The following is a 20,663-nucleotide window of genomic DNA, read 5'->3' on the forward strand; positions in this document are numbered from 1 at the left end:
GAAAGACTAGGCTTCTCTCAGGGAAGAAGTAGACCCAACCCTCCATGATCTCTGGACAGTGGGGCTGGAGAAAGCTGGATCATGGGTCACTCCCAGACCATGCGAGTATCTGGCCCTGCATAATGGGGTTAGGATGGTGGGACATCTGCTTCAAGTGGGTCAGCAGCCATGTCAGAGGTCAAGGCAAAGGAGTCCAGGGGTAGGGGATTATCACAATGTCAGGGCCAAGGGCTCAGACCTTGAGGTGGTGGTTGGGATGTGGAGCTTTATGTATCAGCAGGAGATTAGAGCTATGAGGGGCTCAGGAGGTCACAAACCCTAGTGCTTGCAGGGACCAGTCAGGAAACACCTGTATAAGAAGCAGCCAAGAGTAAGCAGTATGGAATGGTGGGGTCTGTGGTGAGCCAGGGAATGCCCACCAGGCCTTAAAGACATTCAAATCCAAGCTCAGAGTTTATAATGCACCCTGACAGAGATAAGCTCTGTGACCATGGTCAGGGGTCAATCTTCAGTGAAGTTCAGGGCCCTGGTTGTGGATGGAAGCAGAGGTTTTCTCTAGAACTCTCATTCTGCTTATTTAAAACCCAAGCTTACTGGGGACTGGATTTATAATCAGTAATAACAGCAGCCATTACTTAGCACACACTCTGTGCCATTTATTTGTATTAATCATTCATCCTCTCAACTCCATGAAGTAAGGACAATTGTTATCACCTCTCTTTCGCAGATGGGGAACAGAGACACCAAACGACTAAGCAGTTTTTCAGAGTCGTACAGCTAGTGAATAGTAAAGCCAGGACTCAGACCCAAAGGTTTGAGTCTCTTAACCATCACAGTCTGGTCCTTGTGTCCTGGTCACACTTGCATGTCGCCAAGAGCTGCTGGGTTCATGTTTGCCCGGATAAAGGGCAGGGGGACCGATGGAGCTGCATCCAGGCTGCCAGCCAAGGGGGGCTTCTCTCCTTCCTTGGGGTGCTGAGAGCCAGCTGGATGATGTGGGCGGGGCCCTCAGTGAGCAACTGAGTGCAGCAGGTCGGGACCTTTGCAAGAAGCTTCCAGTATTGCCCAAGAAACTGTGAGAAGAGCACAGAATATCTGTGCGATTCTACCTCTGCGGGTGTAGATAAATCCCCTGCGGCTTTGCAGAAGGGTCTTATGCCCTTGAAACCAGGCTGCTGTCCCTTTAATGAAATTTAACCCTGTGGTCACTGAAGGTGTGTGTATTTTGCATCCTTTTGGTATATTAGCTTTAGCTCCCCTCTTACCGTTAGAGTATTGTTTTGTGGCTGAATCAACTCAGCTCATTTAATCATCTCTCCTAATCTCTCTGAGCACATCCGTTTTACCTTTATTTAATCTTGTCTTCTGAAAAGCGTTTTATTTATATCTCACATTTTATGCAGCTCTGCTTTTAATCTTTTACCACCTTTTTATTATTTTATTTTTACCCTTTTATATTTTAGCTTTGTCACACTTTTATCCTTTTGCTTTCTGACATTTTGGTTTTACATTTTTCACCTTCTCTAGCCAGAGCTGTTAATTATTTATTTTATTTTTTTGTCTCTCTTGGTAGCTTTCCTTTTAATCTCATTCCTTATTTTCATTTTTCTCTTTATTATTTTCCTTTTAACCTTTATTTTGTTCTCTTTCAACTTGCCTTTTATCTCTTCTATTTTTATCCACATTAATATTCCTTTAATTGCTCATCACACTTCATTCTAATCCCTTTGCTCTTTTCATGGCTTTTTATTTTTAATCTTTATTTTTTGCCTTTCTTTTTCATTTATTTTTTATTATATGTTATAGGTGTACAATATAGTGATTCACAATTTTTAAAGGTTTTACTCCATTTATAGTTATTATAAAATACTGGCTACACCCCCCATGTCGTATACTATATCCTTATTGCTTATTTTATTTTTCAACTTTACATTTTTTGTTTTTACAACTTGTTCCCCTGTTCCTGATGAGATCTTTTGACTTACTGGTTTTATAGCTTGATATTTGTATTTTTTTAGTTAACAAAATGTCAATCAGGCAGGCAAGATGTCTGCTTTTGGGGAAGATGCCAGTGAGGGTCTCACTCCCGAAAGGTGGGTGTGGGGAGGTGTCTCCCCAGCCATCTCCTTCTGGCTCTATCAGCAGCATGTTCAGAGTTGCTAGGTCTCCATCAGCTTTAACGTGGATCCTCTTAATAGTCATAAGCCTGGAGACTGGGGATGACAGCCACAGGCTACAATTGCTCCCTGGAAGCTGATGGTGCCCCTGGAGTCTGCTGCTCACTGGATTCTTGGGAAGGTGGGGTTTAGCTATTACATCCCTTCTTCCTCCATGGTGTCCGCCACCCAGCCACTGAGCATATATATACCTGGCACTGGAGGGAGGGCATAGGACCGTCCGGTAGGGTCTGGCCAAACCAGGTTGAGCTCCCTTTTCTGGTATAGAGTGACCTCAGCACATGGTCCCGACAATCATATTTGCTTCATTATAAGGAGAAGCTGACCAGGGCCAAAATTGTCCTCAAAGGGCCTTTGGTCAGAATCCACCGGGCTGTGATCAGGCTGCCTCCCCACGACATGGCCCAGCTTGGGCCCCAAGAGCAGTGCTACATCTCTGAGAGGGTGAGTCCTGAGCCTCCGGACACCCTGGAGGCCTTCCAGGCGGGGCTGGTGCACGTGGAGTGGGCACAGCACTGGCCAAAGGGGGCCAGCAGCCTGGGTGTCCTTCTGCTCACCCTGAGTTTCAAGACTCACAGAGCCTAGGAGACCCCAAAAGCCATTCCTTCTTTGGATTGAAATGGTCAGAAGAAGGAAGCACTATTCAGTCCTGGGCAGTGGATGGAGGGTGGCAGGGAGAATGGTCATAGCCGTAGCCAAGAGCACTCGGGACAGGACACTGTGGGCGGTGGCACGTGTGTGGGCTCCCAGCACCCGCCGGGCTGGGGGGACCAGTGGGAAGGGCCTTTTCCCTGGGAACTGGCATGGAAGAGGCGGACCCCAAGTCCTGGTGCAGAAGGCAGGTTACCCCTCCTTCCTTCTACCCATCATAGCTCCTAGCAGGCAGCAGGGGCTCAGGGACTGGGTGGGAGTGAGATGCAAACACACAAGCCTCTGCAGCAGGGCTGGCCAAGCAGGTCCCAGACAGGCAGGAGGGCTGGCCTGCTCTGCCTTATGGGAAGAGGCCGCTCACAGCCACCTCCTGGGGTCTCTGGCCTGTGGCCACGAGCAGCGTTGCTGTCTCCCAACTGCTCTCTGGGGGCTTTCTGAGGGACCCTCAAGGTTTCCACCTTCCTCCCCCATCTTCCAGCCTCCCAGCAGCCTCATAAGAGAGGCCTGGCCTATGCTGGGTGGGGTGATGGAGGGGTCTTTCCAGCCCCGACGGCCAGCCCCCCCCACCCCCCCCAGCTCACAGCCCCTCCTGCAGGGCTGCAGCTCTTACCAGCACAGTGGTGACGATGAGGGACCTGTTTGTCAGAGAGTCGGTGACATTAGGGCCTCGGCCTCTGGCAACCTCCGTGATGTTGAGCCCCTCGGCAGGACTCCACACCCCAACCTGGATGGACAGACAGACGGAGAACAGGAGGCTGAGTCCGCGGTCTCTCCATCCTTTCTCCACGCCAGCAACCTCCTCGTCTCCTTCCCATCCTTCATGAGTATCGTCATCGCTAATGTGTTTCGAGCCAACATTCCTGGCAACCTTCTGCCTCCCTCCTTCCCAGAGGAAGCCCCCAAGGTGTTCAGTCTCCTGAATTCTGCCACCTCCCCATTTGCAAGCAAACCCGTCACAGCTGGAAGGGAAAATGCAGAGGGAGAAAATGAACATAAAGACGGCCCAGGGAGCGCAGCGGAAGCCAGCCTGGGGTGGAGCAGACGCCATGAGGAAGTCAGTTAGGGTTAGGGCCAGGTCCCGCCCTGCGACAGAGTCACCCTGAGCCTGGGGGGCCTCCCGCCTCCTGGGGAAGACCTGGGCACCCAGCTGCTCACTGGGCCTCAGCGTGTGCCATCTCTGGGGCCAGATGCCCTCCAAAGCCCAGGACAGGGCCTGGAGCGAGGGAGATGTTTCCTAGGCATCTGTGGAAGGACAACGAGATGTGTCCCGTGCAGGAAGGCAGGCGTAGCAGGACGCTGGTCTTTGCAGCTATTTTGGGGCAGAATAGAGTGGAAAACCCTCACTGGGGGCACTGGATGCCACTCGGTTAGAAGGCAGTTTGCTTTGTGGTTTTACACCTAAAGGTGGCAGACACTCTGGCCGAGGTGGCATAATCTCTGTCCCCATGGTGCCCTTGTGGATATGAGGCCTGGGGCTGGAGGGAAGCAAGGGAAGATCAAGTTTACAAGTCGTTCTAAAGCCCTGGGCCTCTTGAAGATCCTTTGGGACCCGACTCTGCCCAGCTCTGCGTCCATCGCAGTTCCTCTCCCTCAAGGAAGGTTCTGGCCTGCCCATTCTGTCCTGGTCCCAGTTGGGGTGGGGTACTCAGGACACTTAATCAATTAAACAGGGAGGCCGAATGCAAACATCCCGTTAAGAGAGCTATGCATAGCAGAGAGACATGTAATTATGCTTGCGTAATTCTGCCTTAATCCCCCCAAAGCCACCGGCTGGAGCTGGCTGGATCAGTGGTGACCCGGCTTAGCAAACAGAAGTGATGAGAGTCAGAGCAGCTGTGTTTGGGGGCTCAGCGCCCTCCCCGGGCAGCATCTCTGTCTATGCAGACCCCGCCCCCAGAGCCAAGAGGAGAGCAGACAAGCAGACAGCCTCAAAGAGGCTCTTCTCTCAAGGGGGCTGAGCTCAGAGCCCAGCCCAGCACGAAGGGACCCTAGCGGCGGGCCTGGGTGCAGGAGGCGCTCCACAGACAGCTGGCTGGCGGCCAAGGGACCAGCAGGAGCCCTCACCCCAGCAAGCATCTACTGAGCTCCAACTGCAGGACCTGCTGGACACCAGGTGCCGTGGGGTTGCGAGAACAGTTAGGACTGAGGACGACCCAGTCTTCAGAGGCTCTCCGCCCTCAATCTGGTCACCTGTGTCTAGGTATAGTAAAGAGTTTTTCTCGAGTATGAGCTGTGGTTGATTTGTGTCGTTGCCGGAGGGCTGGTGGGAGCTGCGGGTAGGCTCAGATGGCACGAGTGCTCTGATGGGCAATTACTGATGCCTGCCACAGGCACAGGAGTGGGAGGTGGTGGCATGCCTGCCATCTAATTGCCATCCTTAGAATTGTAGGCTATCCCCAGAGATGGAGAGCTGAGAGAGGAAGACTGAGACAGCGACTTGAGTGACAAGTATTGCAGTAGTCCTGCCAGAGGAGGAAAGGGGCTCCCTGGCACTGCAGGAGTTTAAATAGGAGCTGGCAAAGGGCTTGATAAGCTATAGTTTGAATAGGGTTGGACCAAAGGGCCACGATCGTCTTAGGAGCAGAGGGCACAGCGCCTGGCCTTAGGGGACTGATGCTGTATGTGGCTGAAAGAGTTGCAGAAGAGTGGTTGCCCTGGCCACCCGGGCCCAGCACAGTGGCCCCATGAGTCGGTGGGAAACTCAAGATTGAATGAAGTCACCTCGGCCACAAAGTGCAACACAGGCAGAGCCAGGTCCATGACTGTGGGAATGAACCAAGGAAACAGGCTACTCCTACAACTGGGGAGCTCGCAAGGGCAAAGGCCTGGAGGTGCAGGAGGGAGTGGGTATGACTGGGCCATGGGAATGTTTGTGGGTGGGGCAGTGGAGACTAGGCCTGAAAACGCAACCGGGGCATTTCCTGGAGAGCCTTCAAGGCCGGGTGAGGGACTGATACTGAATGCCTTGGCACTGGGGAGCCATGCTCAGTCCCAGGGCAGGATAGAGCTTCATCTGTGTGTACACTCAGGATGGCTGGAGGACCCGGGAGTGGAGGTGGGAAGCCAGGTTGGGGTGTTAAAATAATCCAAGGAAGAGGCCCGGACCAGAGAGGGCAGAGGAGGAGAGGAGAGGAATCAAGGGTTCCTGAAGGGTCACAGGCATCGGGGGTGGCCACTTCACTTCTGGCCTCTTTGCGTTTTAGACACCCCCCCTCTCCCAGGGTTGGAGAGGTGCCCTGGTGGCTCCCAGAGACCAGCCTGCTGTGGGAGAGGGTGTGGCTGAGCCCCTAGCTCCGAGGTCCCAGGGGATGCTGAGGATCAGGGGCTAATGTGAAATTCCCTTCTCAGGTCAGCAGCCTGACTTTGTCAGAATATGCTGAAGGTTCGCAGGGATCAGAATCGGCCCCATTACGATCATTTCTATGGTAGCCAGATGGGAGGCCCGGCCCCGTGAGCTTGCTTTCCTCATTGAAATTCCCCGGAATCGCAGAGGCCTTGGAAGCATATAGTGGGGAGTTCAGAATCCACATGCTTCAACCTCTCTCCAAGAGTAAGAATCACCTCCAGTCCCCCAGACAAGCAATCGCTCTGTTCAATCTTTGCTTAAATGTCTCCAGTGACCGTGAGCTCATTACTCCCCACGCAGGCATCCCCTGGTCATTAGAAAGTTTCTCTTACCTAAGGACACGTCTGTCCCTCTGCCCCATGACAGCCCTGCAGGGACTTAGTCTGTCTGCCCCTTGAGCCTCTCATCTCCTTTCCAGGGTAAGCATCTCTGATGGCCCTTGCTCACAGGGTGATGGTTTGGGTATCTGCCATGGACAGGCCACTGGGTTCTGTACCCCTCCAGTCTGAGAAGACCTTCATGTTCTCTGATGGGCCAAGGCACTGGCCACACTGGGTCATGTTGAGTCCCAAGGGGGCAGATGGACCGGGTCTTGCCCCCTCGCTCTGGGTCTCTGCCTGGGGTCTACTGTAGGGGATTTAAAGAGCCTCTGCTTGTTGGCCTGCCCTCCCACTCCTGAGCCCACACACCTTCTCTAGGCCATCTTCCTTCAGGCTGATGATGTCCAGATCGAAATCCGTCCGTAAGCCACTGGTTTTGTTGAAAACAATCCTTCCCGTTAATCCTTCCCACTGAGCCTGCCGGAGGGGAGAGGGCAGAGCAGCAATTCCTCGGGCTCATAAATCATCATTCGGTACAACTGTACAATGCTTCATTTTAATTACTCCTTGCACTGATACTGTTCCCCCAAGACCATGATTAATTAATAATCACCTCCATCATTGCTAGGGCTGTGGCACGAGCCAGCAATTTCCATAAATTCTATTATGCTCTTCAGCCAGCTTTACACTTGCACCTTCTCATGTACAACACCGATCATAGATGCGCTCAGGTGAGCCCCCGCCTCGAAGCCACGAGAAGGGGGAGTCCATGTTGGGTCCCCAGAGACGGGCAAGGAGGCAGGCAGGCAGGCTGCGGCAGGCGAGACCTGCCAAGGGGCAGAAAGCCAAGGGGCCAAGCCAGCTCTGGCTGTAGGACCAAACACTTGGAGTAGTCCCCAGAGAGCCGGGGGTGACAGAGAAGGTCTCATACCCCTGCCCCTGCTCCACCCATGTCCTGGTTAAGAACTGGGGACAGAATACAGGGTCCAACCTCAGTTGGATCTGGGATTTCATTTCACCTCGCTGCCTCAGTTTCCTCATCTGTAAAATGGAACTAATAATATTACCCATCTTACCAAAATGCTATGAGGGCGAAATGAGTTAAGTCCCTTGAAAAACGGAGAACAGTGCCTGGTACAACCTGAGACCTGAATAAATGGTAGCTTTTGCTACTTTTTCTTGCCTTTAGCATCATTAACACAGAGAGAGGCAGGCAGAGGTTCAGAGAAGGTACAGGACCCAAACTAAGAAGGGCCCCATCTTCTAAAGCAGGGGTTGGCAAACTATGGCTGGAAGCCCAAATGGGCCCATTGCCTGTTTTGGTAAACAGTTTATGAGATCACAGTCACGCCCATGGGTTTACCTATCGTCTTTGACGGCTTTTGAGCTGCAACTTTGCAGTTGAATAGTTGCAATAGAGACTGGTCTGCAAAGTCCAAAATATTTCCTACCTGACCTTTTTTATAGAAAAAGCTTGCCGACTCCCCTTCTAGATAACACCTTGCCTACAGGCCCATAGTGTTAGTGATACAAGGTGCTTCACACTGCTCGCCTCATGAAGCCTCCACAGCAGCCTCGGCATGTGGGTCCGGTGGGTTCCTCACCCCACCGGGGTCATGACCCTTGCAGATTCTGGAGAAGGCTCCAGAGCCTTTCTGTGGCTGAAAGTTCCCCTTGCACTCATAATATGACACACAAGTTCATTGGTACCCAGATCCCTGGAGGCCTATCTATAGGTTCCACATTAAAACCCACGGGAATCTCCGAGCACTTGGGCAGCTGTCCAGCACTGTCAAGTTTTGTGTATAAGCGTGTAGACAGGCATGTGTTATATTAGCTCAGGCGGAGGGGCACGCCTAGGAGGGTTCCGGGAGGCTGGAAATCAAAAGGGGATGGAATGAGTGCTTTGCACAAAGCATCCAACCTCTCTGAGCTTCAGGAAGAGGAAAATGACCTATTTCACGGGTGGTAACAAAAGTGCATAAAGGGGGCCTTCCCTGGTGGCGCAGTGGTTGGGAGTCTGCCTGCCGATGCAGGGGACGCGGGTTCGTGCCCCGGTCCGGGAGGATCCCACATGCCGCGGAGCGGCTGGGCCCGTGAGCCATGGCCGCTGAGCCTGCGCGTCCGGAGCCTGTGCTCCGCAACGGGAGAGGCCACAACAGTGAGAGGCCTGCGTACCGCCAAAAAAAATTTAAAAAGTGCATAAAGGGCTTAGCACAGTGCCTGGCATACACAACCCCGGCTATTATTTTTCCTTAGTCAGCTTCCTTCCATAGGGCTTCCTTGGATTAGGGCTGGCCCTTGGCTGGAGGGGGAGGGATGGTCACTTGGGCCATGGCCCGAGGCCTCAGGAGAAACCCTATCACAGAAGGCTCATCCGTGATTAGCTTCCCTGCATGAGCTCATCCACTTCACATCACAGTCCTGCCAGGTGGGTGTCATGATTGCCCCCATTTTACAGTCATGGCCACTGAGGCTCGAAGAGGGACTGAGCTCTGTGCGTCCCAAGTAATGGTGGTGACGGGCAGATCCTCACTGTGCTCAGTGGAGCTGAAGAGCTGGGGTCATCATGTCCAAGTTGACTGGGGAGAGTTTATGAAGCCCAGGGAGCTGGAGATTGGGGTTGGGGATGGAGATTTAAAGATGCATCTGAGAGAGCATCAGAGAGCAGATTGGTGGTTACCAGTGGGGAAGGGGGTTGGGGGATGGGCATACAGGGCGGAGGGGTCAACTGTATGGTGATGGATGGTAACTAGACCTTCAGCAGTGATCGCTTTGTAATGTATACAGATGTGGAACTATAATGTTGTACACCTGAAACTTACATCATGTTATACATTATTTTACTTCAATTAAAAAAATGCATCGGTGATGGTGAAGGCTACTGTTTATGACTTCACAGGGAGGCTCAGCTTCCTTGAGGCTGGCTCCCCAGCCCCTCTGCCTTCCCCCTCCTCTGCCTGGGGCCCCTCCCGCCTTGGGCTACCTCTCAGCCCCCAGGGAAATCACAGCAGGTGCCTTCAAACCTGCCCTGGAGGGAAGCCTTCCTCCCTGTCAGCTACAGAGGAATTAAATGTCAGCAGGTGCGTGGCCTGTCTGTGGGTGGTCGGGCAGGGGCAGGGGCAGGGCAGGGAGCCGCTGGCAGCTCCTCCCCGTGACATTTCCCAGCCCTCCCGCCCCTTCCAGCTGCCACTCAGGACTTGCTAAATGAAAGATGCTTCACACGCTCTGAACTCCGGCCTGGTATTTTCCAGCTCCTCTCGGAAATGCCAAGTCTTTAAAATGATTTACTATCACGCAGGCAGATGGGGAGACAGGCAACTTGGGAATGGTCTGAGGGAAGACGGTGTACTGGGCTCAGGCAGGGTACCTGGGTCCCGGGGGTGGCCAGCTGTAGGGCCATGAGGGAGCCCTGCAGCTGCTCTGGGCCTCGGTCTCCACTTCCCTAAAATGGACTGGAGACGAAGTTGTTTCTGAAAGGACTCTGTGAAGAAGAGTGAGTGGTGAGGGCTGTTCACTGGGCCGGGGCCAGGGAACAGGAGGGCCAGGTATGCCAGTGTGGGCCGGTCGGTGCCGGTGCGGGGTGGGGGTGGGTGGAGAAGGACGCTACCCTTTCTGTGGCGCGACAGTGACTCATCAGCTCCCTTTAGGGCTTCAGGACTGAGCCTCGAGTGCTGCGGGGGCGAGGGTGAATGGGTGGGGGACGTCCCCAAAGCTCTGGGGCCCGGAGATCCTCTTTAGCTGGAAACCCACCGGGGAGCAAGAAGTCAGAGTGACGACAGTCGTGTTGATAGAAATAATAGTAAGAGCAGCCAATCAGCTTGGCACTTGCTCTGTGCCAGGCGCTGTCCTAAGTGCTTCACACACCACAACTCACTTACACCTACAACAAACCTGGTATTATCTCCATTGTACAGGAGGACCTGCAGCACAGAGAGGTTCAGTAGCTTATCTAAGGCCACACAGCTAAAAAGTAGTTAAGCTTCAAAGACACTTACGTCTGGCTCCTAAGGGTCCTAGGGTTGTGGCCTCCGTCATTGAGAAACCCATGCCAACCTCTAGCTACTGTGTTGGAGCCTGCCGAGGAAGGAGGCTCACGGGGCTGGAAATCAGGCTTTCGAGTTCCCAGAGAACAAGCCGATGATTGCCCAGGCCAGCCAGGCCTTGCTCAGGGCCTCGGACAATCGGACTTCCTCCGCAGTTCTGAGGGGTAGGATGAGAAGGGACCCTCATGGTCCTCTTCTACCATAACATCTGATACTGGAGCCCCTTCTAAGGGGGAGGGGACTGGTGCCAAGGATATAACTGCTCCCTCATGATGACTACTAGCTGGTGTTTGCCAGGTGAGGCAACTGACACTCGGGAATGTCCAGGAATTTATCTAAAGCCGCACAGCTGGGAAGAGGCAGAGAAAAGCCCAAAGTCAGTGCATCAGACTCTAAAGCCGTATGCCTTTTAGTGTCATTCTAAAACACAGGAGGTGTCACTGGCCTCGTCCCAAGCAGTCATGGTGAACTGGGACCTCCGGAGAAGCTGCCCTGTCTGCTGAGTGGTGGGTTTCTTTGCTATTTACCCTCACTGTGTTGCCTTCCTTTGCATATGGGATTACATTCATTAATGGGATGACTTGATGGACGTCTCCCTAGGCGGTGAGCTCTGTCCGTGCAGGGGCCCGTCTGTTTTAGCCCCATTGGATCCCCAGTGCATGGCTCAGTGCCGGCCACCCAGCAGACCTGCACAAATAGGTAGTGAATCAATGAATGGACTCTCAAAGCAGCCTGCTTCATTCCTGGTCCATCGTGATGGCTACAAAGAGATGGTCTATATGGAGCCCTCCTAGAGGGCTTCCCCTAACTGCACTTGTTGTTGCCTTGGACAGGTCACTCCCTCTGACCCAGAGTAACCCTGCCTCGATCTTGTCCCCCTGAGCCTTCCTCACCTACCATTACTGGGACTTGACTCTGCCTAGCCTTGGGCTACAAGCTTCGCACATAGTTTTTCACACTGTTTTTTCAACAATGCTTTGCGGCAGGAACTCTTACTATACCCATTTTACAGTTGAGGAAACTGAGGATCAAAGAGCTAATCATCTCACCCAAAGTCACGCAGCTTGTTGTGATGGAGCCAAGGTACAAGCCCAGGCATCCCCATCTGTAAAATGCGAACAATAAACTCTGCCATCCATAAGAACAACAGTGGTGGAGAGTCTGAAACTAAACTTTGGCACTGTACATTTCCATGGTCATCCTCTCAGCAGCAGGACAGGTTCTGCTCTCTGGTTCCTTTGAATCAGCTCCATGGATGGGACTTCTTCATGGTTGCCATGGTGCCAGGAGAGCCGGGTCCCAGCAGGGACCCTGGCTGGGAAGTTGGCCGATGGGCCCAAGAAGAAGAGTCAGTGGGGAGGCTGATTATTATTTACTGAGCCTCCTCTGCCCTCAGGACTAAGCACTGTCCACATGGTGCCTCATTTCGTCTTCACAGCATCCCCAGGAGGCAACCAAGGCTCAGCAAGTTTCCCTAGGTTGCCTGAGGTCACACAGCTGGAGGCAAAGACCCTCATCTGTTGTAATTTAAAGCCCAGTCTCTGTCCTGCTGACAATGCCGACCACCCACTGAACACGTACTATATGCCAAAGACTCAGCCCCTTAGTCATCCTTAGATTGGTCCCTATTGAGCCCATTTTCACCAGAGGAAACAGGTTCAGAGAGGTGAGGCAACTGGCCCAAGTTCACGTGGATTGGAAATCAATGCTTTCTGACTCCCAAACTTGGGCCCTTGACTGCTCTGTGGCCCCCAGGAGATGGCCCTGGTGCCGTCCTGGTGAGTGGGGGGGGCACTCACCTCCTTGATGAAGTTCATGAAGCGGCCGCCAAAGCGCCACGCCTTGTGCCGATGGCACTGCAGGGAGTTCACGGTCATCTGGGGTGCCCGCTGGTAGCACACGGACACGATGTGGACGGCGTCGTATAGTAAGGCCGCGTCAGTCTGGAGGGGAGGCCCAGGGTTGCCTGAGAGTAGCTCGGGCCCGAGAGTCCTCAGCCCACCCTGCCCTGTCTCCCTTCCCCTCCCCCACCAGAGGCAAGGGGGTCCCGGTGAGGGAAAGGCTCTGACACCCTGGAGGTGACCGTGCCCCTGCTCCGAGTGAGAAGCCAAGCTCGGATTGTCTCTGCAGCTCTGCAGACACCGGACTCCCTCCCTCTGCAGCTCAGACCTCCTCTGCCAGGCCCCGCCACCCCGTGCCGCTGTCCCTGCTATTGCCTGCCCCTATGCACACCTTCAGCTTTCCAGCCTCCCCAGCCTCCCGCCAGCCGCAACTGAAAGTCCCCCGTGCCCAGCACCCACTAGTCCTTATTCCTACTCTATGTAACCATCTGTTTCCGTGCCTGCAGTCCCAAACTTGGGGTGGGACTCTGTCTGATGCCTCTGTGTGCCTGGCCCCTGGCTTAAGGTCTGGCAGATACAGGGCAGGTCTTAAGAAGGAAAGTGGTGGGAGGGAAAAAAGAAATAGGGAAGAAGGAGAGAAGGAAGGGAGGAGGAGAGGGAGGGAGGGAGGGAGGAAGGAAGGAAGGGAGGAAGGAAAGAAGGAAGGAAGGAAGGAAGGGAGGAAGGAAGGAAGGAAAAGGAATGGAAAGAGGGAGGGAGGAACGGAGGGACGGAGGAAGGAATGGTGGGAAGGAGGGAGGGAGGGGCGCCCCCAGGTCTGGCCCTCCCGGGGCTGCCGTACCATCATCACTCCATCCAACAGGCCGGACTCTGCCCGGGGAGCCGCCTGCAGCCGCTCCATGGACCACTTCTCCACGATGGCCGAGACATGGGGGTTGTCCACGTTGAGGATCCGGAATCCCGTCAGGTTCACCCCTGAGTAGCGGTAGGGCTCCAGGTCTAACGCATAAAGATCCTTGACAGAGAGAGTTTCAGTAAACAAAGGTGTGGCCTGGCTGTGAGTTCCAGCCTCACCTCCCACACTCCCTACTGGGGCCCCAGAGCAGCTGCAGCTCCCTGCAGAGCCCTGTGGAGGTGAGGCTCAGTGGTGAGGATGGAGCACCCATGGGAGCACTACACTTGGAGTCCACTTGAGCGTGGAGGAGTCCAGCCAGCCTGCCTGGTGGCTGACCCCACTTACTCTGCTGGACCTCAGACATAGTGCTCAGCCTGTTTCTTCATCTACAAAATGGGGATCATGCCTCCTCTTTTGGCCCCAGTGAAGCAGTAGACATCAAATGCCCAGCCTGGAACAGCAAAGGAGCTTGATAATGGTCATGACCGTCATCCTCTGATGGGGGAGGTCCGCTTTGGGAAGACAAAGGGCATTGGGTCTGGGCATCTCCAAGTTACCCAGAGGGAGGCTGAAGGGAGGATTTTATCCACCCAAAGAGGGTATTTTAAAACAGTCTCTTCTGAAAACAAACTTAGGGTTACCAAAGGGAAAGGTGAGGGAGGGATAAATTAGGAGTTTGAGATTAACAGATACACACTACTATATATGAAACAGATAAACAACAAGGACCTACTGTCTAGCACAGGGAACTATATTCAACATCTTGTAATAACCTACAATGGAAAAGAACCTGAAAAAGAATAGATATATAGATATACATGCATAACTGAATCACTTTGCTGTACACCTTACACAACACTGTAAACCAACTACACTTCGATAAAAGAGTTAAATTAAAATAGTCTCTTCTGCCTGAGACTGAAGGAGTATAGCTGTCCTCTCCTCTACCCTTGCCCCACATCATCAGCCAGGCCCCCTCACCCCCTGCCTCCTAGGAGCACTCAGCCTGTCTGTCTGTGGGCCAGGTCATGTACGGTCTGGTGCAATGGCCTACAAGCCAGGAAGACAGGCCTTAATGCATGGGGGCAGCCCAGCTTCAGACCCTCCTGCCAGCTTTAGTTCTGGGGCATGGTGAGCTGGTGAGGGCAGGGGGCAAAGGGAAAGAGGGGGCTTGGCTGCAGAGGGAGGGGCCAGGTGCTAGGCTGAGAAGAGCTGGCACGAGGTGGGGGCTGGTGTGAGGAGCTGAGCAGAGCTCTGTCCTCTTAAGAAAAACTACCCAAACTTGGAGATAAGGCAGACGGAGAGCAGTGCGTCCTTTCAATGTCACATAGAAGCATCGCTTACCAGGCCCTCCGGGGTTGTGCAGTTCTCCGGGAGAATGCACCCGGGTTTGACTTCACTGTCGGCTACCGGTTCAAGGCCCAGATTCTGAGCTAATACGTAGATTTTTGCCCATAGAAAAGATAATCCCCGAGGTGGTGGTTTTATTGCCCTGTAGAATACTAATCCATTTTTGTGTCTAACTTAGCCATCTTATCTTATGTTCCCCCTACAGCAAATACCTATCAATACTCAATCCTTCAAATGCTCTTTGAGCCAGCCTTGTCATCCTACTGGTTCCTTTGTTCACGACTTGAATACATCTTTCACACGTGTTCATTCTATATTTGCATAAGAGTCGTGTTACTTTTTTTTTTTTTTTGATGAACATAGGTCTTTATTACTCTTGCTGGGTCGTATGGTAATTGTATGTTTAAAATTTTTTTTTACATCTTTATTGGAGTCTAATTGCTTTACAATGGTGTGTTAGTTTCTGCTTTATAACAAAGTGAATCAGTTATACATATACATATGTTCCCATACCTCTTCCCTCTTGCGTCTCCCTCCCTCCCACCCTCCCTATCCTACCCCTCTAGGTGGTCACAAAGCACTGAGCTGATGATCTCCCTGTGCTATGCAGCTGCTTCCCACTCGCTATCTATTTAACATTTCATAGTGTATACATGTCCATGCCACTCTTGCACTTTGTCCCAGCTTACCCTTCCCCCTCCCCGTGTCCTCAAGTCCGTGCTCTAGTAGGTCTGTGTCTTTATTCCCGTCTTGCCCCTAGGTTCTTCATGACCATTTTTTTTCTTAGATTCCATAAATATGTGTTAGCATACGGTATTTGTTTTTCTCTTTCTGACTTACTTCACTCTGTATGACAGACTCTAGGTCCATCCACCTCATTACAAATATCTCAATTTCATTTCCTTTTATGGCTGAGTAATATTCCATTGTATATATGTGCCACATCTTCTTTATCCATGCATCTGTTGATGGACACTTAGGTTACTTTTTGAAACGTGTTATGTCAACAATCTAGACGGGCCTCGTCCCACTAGGGGGGAAAGTGAGTCTTCAGGTCTGAGCTCCTACTCATCCATTGTCTATTCTTTTGCGCACTCTCCTCTCATCCAGCTGCCTTCCATTCTGGCCCCCCCTGCCCATCCTCTTTCCCGGGTCCCTCAACTCAGTCACTCTCTCCCATGCTGGGACAGAGTGGCCGGGGACAGTGTACTTGTCTCTCCATGGCTGCAGCCGTCAGGAGTAACATCTGGCCCCATCACAGTCCCAGCTTCAGTTAAATCAATGATGGCTCACGGAAAGATAATGAGGGATAAAACCTGGAGCCCACAGAGCAGCTCTTTTACACCGTGCTGGCTTCCTCTGGTCTCTGAGATGTTCCTAATTCGTGCCGATCTCCTGCTGTTCCTCCTGTATCTCCAGCTGGCCTCCGTCTGGAATACACTGTGTTGGTTTCCTCTTTAAGGGTTTAGGGATTAGGGGAGAGGCTGGGAGCAGATTTGAGCCCAAGCAAGAAAGTCCAGTCTCAGCCTTGCCCAAACAAATAGGGCCCTGATTCAAAGCCAGGATTTGGGATGGGGGAGGGGCTGGGCGGGAGTAGATGGAGGAGTCTCCATGGAATTGACCAGAGGGTGTCTCTGCGGCTCCAATCTCATTGGGGAGTGGAGGGTGGGCAGTGTGCTCAGCCCCACGAATGGAGTGTATCATCTCATCTTCACAATCCCCTATAAAGTAGGTATTTAATAGTATTCCCTTTTTAGAGAGGAGGAAACAGGGCCAGAGGGGTGAGGTGACTTGCCTAAGGTCATAGAGCTCATGAAGGCAGCGCAGAAACCGTACCCAGGTCCATCTCAGTGGTATGTTGGAGCTGGGTTGAAATGGCTTGTAAGAGCTAAACGTCAGCCTTCCTCTTGACTCTGCACTCAGTGACATTCATTGGTAGCTTGATATTGGCCTTGGTGGGAGTATTGACACCATGAATACTGGCAAGCACCACATATCTGGGTTTCCCCCTTTTTGGACAGCTGGTTGTACACATTTACTAGTACACCGTGTCTGTCCTATTTAAAAATCCCCGTGCTTTATGTCCCCAGTGGTTGTCATGCACAAGATATGCACCAGAGTTGTTTTTGGAGCATTTTTTGGAAAGTATGGGTCATAGAGAATGTGGGGTGGGGCCTCAACCTGTGTTTTGAGGAGCCGCTAATCTAAGCTATTACTCCTAACTGGGAAACACACAGAGAGCGTCTGGGCTTAGACGGGGAGACCTGTTGAATCAGAGGGAGAGGGGCGAAACACATTGGAAGGAGGTCTCTCTTCCCACAGTTCCTCCCTGAGAACAGCTCACTAGGCAGCCCAGGTGATGGTTATGAGCACAGACCATAAGGCCAGGCCATCTACTCTCCTTTCCTCAGTTGCCTCATCTGCAAAATGGGGATGATAATAGTACCTGCCATATAGGGTTGTCATGAGGAAGAGGCGGGTTAATAGATGTACTTAGAATGTGTCTGGTGCATGGTAGACACCACGGAAGTGCTGACAAACATTCATATTCTGCCTTCTCTGGCAGCAGGTTGTGACAGCTATTGGACTCAGCCCCCAGGGACATGACTGGGTTATTGGAAGAGAGAAGACATGAGTTGCATCCTCCTGACTTACCTCTCTTGACAATACAAAAACAATCGCAAGGAGCTAACATCTACTGAGTACCTATAAACCTCAGAACAGTTTCTGTGTGCCTTAGGTGTATTAACTCGCTTAATTCACATTTTCACCTTACAAGAAGGGTGTTATTATCAGCCATTTTAGAGGAAGGAACTGAGTCACAGAGAGGTTAGGTCTTTTGCTCAAGGTTACACAGCTGGGGAGCAATGGCGTCAAACCCAGGCCACCAGCTCCCGAGCCCTCCCTCTGTCCTATGACCGGCCCTTGGTTCCCACCCCTGGATATCTCAGTCACCCACCACGCAGCATTCAGAGGGGTCTTTCTGAAGAATAAACTCAACCTTGTCACTCCCCTGCTTGGCATATTTCAATGGCTCCTTCTTGCCTTTTTAGAATGAAGCACAAGTTCCTTAGTACAGTTTGCAAGGCTCTCCACCCCTCTGGCCTCACTTTTCTTCCCACCCCCCTCTCATATTTGCCCCAGGAACACCAAACTGCTTTTGTCCCCCTTCCCCATTCCTCGCTGGCCCCTGCCCCCATCATTCAGCTTCTCTAAGCCAGTGTCTTTGTGTGTGCTCTATCCCCGGGCTGGAATGCCTGTCTTCTCAATCCTCCTTGGGTGGGCTCACTCTGAGATTCAGCTTGTCACCTCTTTTGGGAAGCCTCCCCTGACTACTACTCTACACTCACACACAATAGGGTGGGTCAAGGGCGCTTCTGCTCTTATCTTGGGACCTCTTTGCTTTCACCCCACTGATAACAACTGTCCATGTCTGCATCTGTCTCCCCCAGGAGCCCCTGGGCTCCCATCACCCAAAGTGGAAAGAAGGGTCAGCCAGCTGGGTAGCTCCCTAGGGCACCTAAACAGCACTGGGAAGAGCCTGGAATGGAGAGGCTAGTGTTTTACAACCTCCTCTCAGGGGGAGATTTCTATGGGGCTACAAGTTAGGAGTGGTTTGGCAAATTGCCTGAAGTGGAGGATGAGCCCCTCAAGGGTACTGCTTTAGAGACAAGAGAGCTTCCCTAAACTGCCTTTGAAGGAGGTGGATCTGGGGAGATGGAGGGATTATGCTTTGTAGGGTATGCAAGTTTGGGGCCAGAGCTGAACTGCTGGGGCCACTGAAGAGAAGCTGAGCTCTGCCTCCAGGGGGCGCCCTCCTCCCTCTACCTCTGCACGGGGCTCAGCCTCTTCTCCAATTCAGTGTTGACCTGATACCTAAGGCCTGAACGATGCCCAACATGAGCCTGCCTAGAGCCTCCGTGACTCAGCTCGCTTCCCTGAGGACTAAACACCAGGGCAGCATCTCTGGCTTCGGTGGGGGCTCGGGTGCTGGCGCCATCAGCCCTTCCGGTTTCCAGATGCAGCACTGAGTTGGCTGACACTCACACAGTGGCTGTGGCCAATCGCAGCCTGGGAGGGGGCACGATGGGGTGTCACTGCTGGAGTCACCTTCATCCCTGTTACCCTGAGCCTGTACTTGGCTGCAAAGTGCTGTAGGGCTTGTGGCACTGAGTACTACCATGCCTGTGACATGAGGGCAGTGATAATGCGGAGCTGGAAAAGAGGCCTCTTTGTCCGGCTCCAATTTTTTGTCCAAACTGCCCTGGGCTGAGACCCCATGTGCTGTACACAGTGAACTGTGCACAACCTTGCCGCTTGGCAAAAAGTTGCTGTTCGCCATGCCAAATGTTGACACATTGAATTCAGTATCAACGAGGGACCTTTTAGAAACATTCAGCATAACATAATAGACTAATTCATTAGCACCCCATGGGTCTGACTGGGTAGAAGCTGAAGCTCGGAAAACATCGCCTTAAGGAATGACAGATGAAAATATCTTTCCCATGATATAACTGTTATTGCCGGGAAGCGGCATTAATTGTGATTGCTTATCTATTAATTTATTATAATTCTTTTTTCACCTCCAGGCTTTTACCTACACATGACATGTACCAGGGGCTCAGCTGGGGCTGATTAACACGGGGTTATCTGGGAATGGCTCAAAGCTGGCTGGAACAGATAATGGCAGCTGGGGTAATTAAAATGTCTTCTGCATGGGAGAAGCAAGTTTGGAGAATTTTTTAGACACAAAGAATTGGTGACGTGGGTTTCCTAAAGGGAAGGCGATAAAATGCCAAATGCCACTGCCCTCCCACATACAGCCACGATGGACCAATGGGCACAAACATGCACAATCATGAGGTAGACTCTCAAGCCAATGGGGCTGGAAGGAGGAACCTGGAGCTGGAACCAGAAGCAGGACATGGGGACCCAGGCGACATAGCTGATGCCCTGGCATATGGGGAGCTGCTGGGAGATACCCTGGTACCCACTGCAGCCCAACCCCCCAACACACACACATATTCCACTGCAGAACTATTTGTATTGCAGGGATTGTGCCTCTCTGGAAGGATCGGCTCTTCCTGACCCTCAGAGAGGCATGGGGAGGAAGGGCAGTGGGCTGGAACAGAAGTCAGGAGCCAAGGCTTTTATCACTGATCTGCTGGGAGACTCTAGGCAGTTCACTCAACCTCTCTGGTCCCAGGTTTCCCCATCAATTAATGGGGAGCACAAACTGCCCTGTGAAGAGGAAAATCAGCGATGTGGAGAAAGGGCTTTGGAACCTGTGAAGTGTGGGTGCCGCTGAGATTTGTGGAGGCTTTGTTCCCCTCATTAGTGTCAATCACGTGATGTCTGGACCATCACAGCCTGTGGAATCTGAGCCGGAGCCAGTCGGAGGAAGCCAGGCAACACTGCATGCGGCTCTCGGCACGAGCTTCAGCAGAGGGCTTTGGAGCTGGATAGGTCCCGGCTGGTCAAAATCCTTGTTCTGCTCCTTTTTTACTGAGTGACCTCTTTGAGCCTCAGTTTCTACTTTTCTGTAAAATTGGGAAAGTCATCCTCCCTTGGAGAGTTGTTCAGAATTTTGGATGAGATGGGGTATACTGAGCACATAAAATATATAAGCAGGAATTATTTAATTAATCAATTTAACTCTTACATAGTACTAAATAACATTTCCTTAGTGCTTTACTGATGTCAACATACTCGCTTAATGCTCAGCATAAGAGTCCTGTGAGATGGTACTGTTCTTGTGGCCATTTTACAGATGGGGAATGAGATAGAGTGACACGAAGTAACTTGCCCAAGGAAGTGGAAGAATCTCGATTCTAACTCAGGCGGACTGGCACCAGAGTTGGTGGACGTCACTGTTGCTATGATGAGGATGTTAATTTCACTGATTACTTTCTACTTTGTATTATATTCATTCATTCATTCAGGCATTAATGAGCACCTACTGTATTCCAGGTGCTATTTGGGCACTGGAGATATAGAGGTAAACTGGGCACTGTCCTTGATCCTTACGTGCACAAAG

At 52.1% G+C, this 20,663-nt stretch overlaps 1 protein-coding gene across 3 annotated transcripts in view; it reads right to left on the reverse strand.

The window, feature by feature from the left end:
- GRIK3 (glutamate ionotropic receptor kainate type subunit 3) overlaps positions 1-20,663 on the reverse strand; it is a 234,427-nt gene that overhangs the window by 42,686 nt on the left and 171,078 nt on the right. For all 3 annotated transcript variants that reach the window (XM_060082338.1, XM_060082346.1, XM_060082331.1), the window contains exons 6-9: positions 13,223-13,396; positions 12,340-12,483; positions 6,864-6,971; positions 3,439-3,552 (exon numbers count right to left, since the gene is read on the reverse strand). In XM_060082338.1, coding sequence (XP_059938321.1) covers positions 3,439-3,552; positions 6,864-6,971; positions 12,340-12,483; positions 13,223-13,396 — 540 coding nt within the window. The remainder of the gene's footprint in view (positions 1-3,438; positions 3,553-6,863; positions 6,972-12,339; positions 12,484-13,222; positions 13,397-20,663) is intronic.

Source organism: Mesoplodon densirostris, chromosome 2, assembly GCF_025265405.1.
Source record: "Mesoplodon densirostris isolate mMesDen1 chromosome 2, mMesDen1 primary haplotype, whole genome shotgun sequence".
Classification (NCBI taxonomy): Eukaryota; Metazoa; Chordata; class Mammalia; order Artiodactyla; family Ziphiidae; genus Mesoplodon; species Mesoplodon densirostris.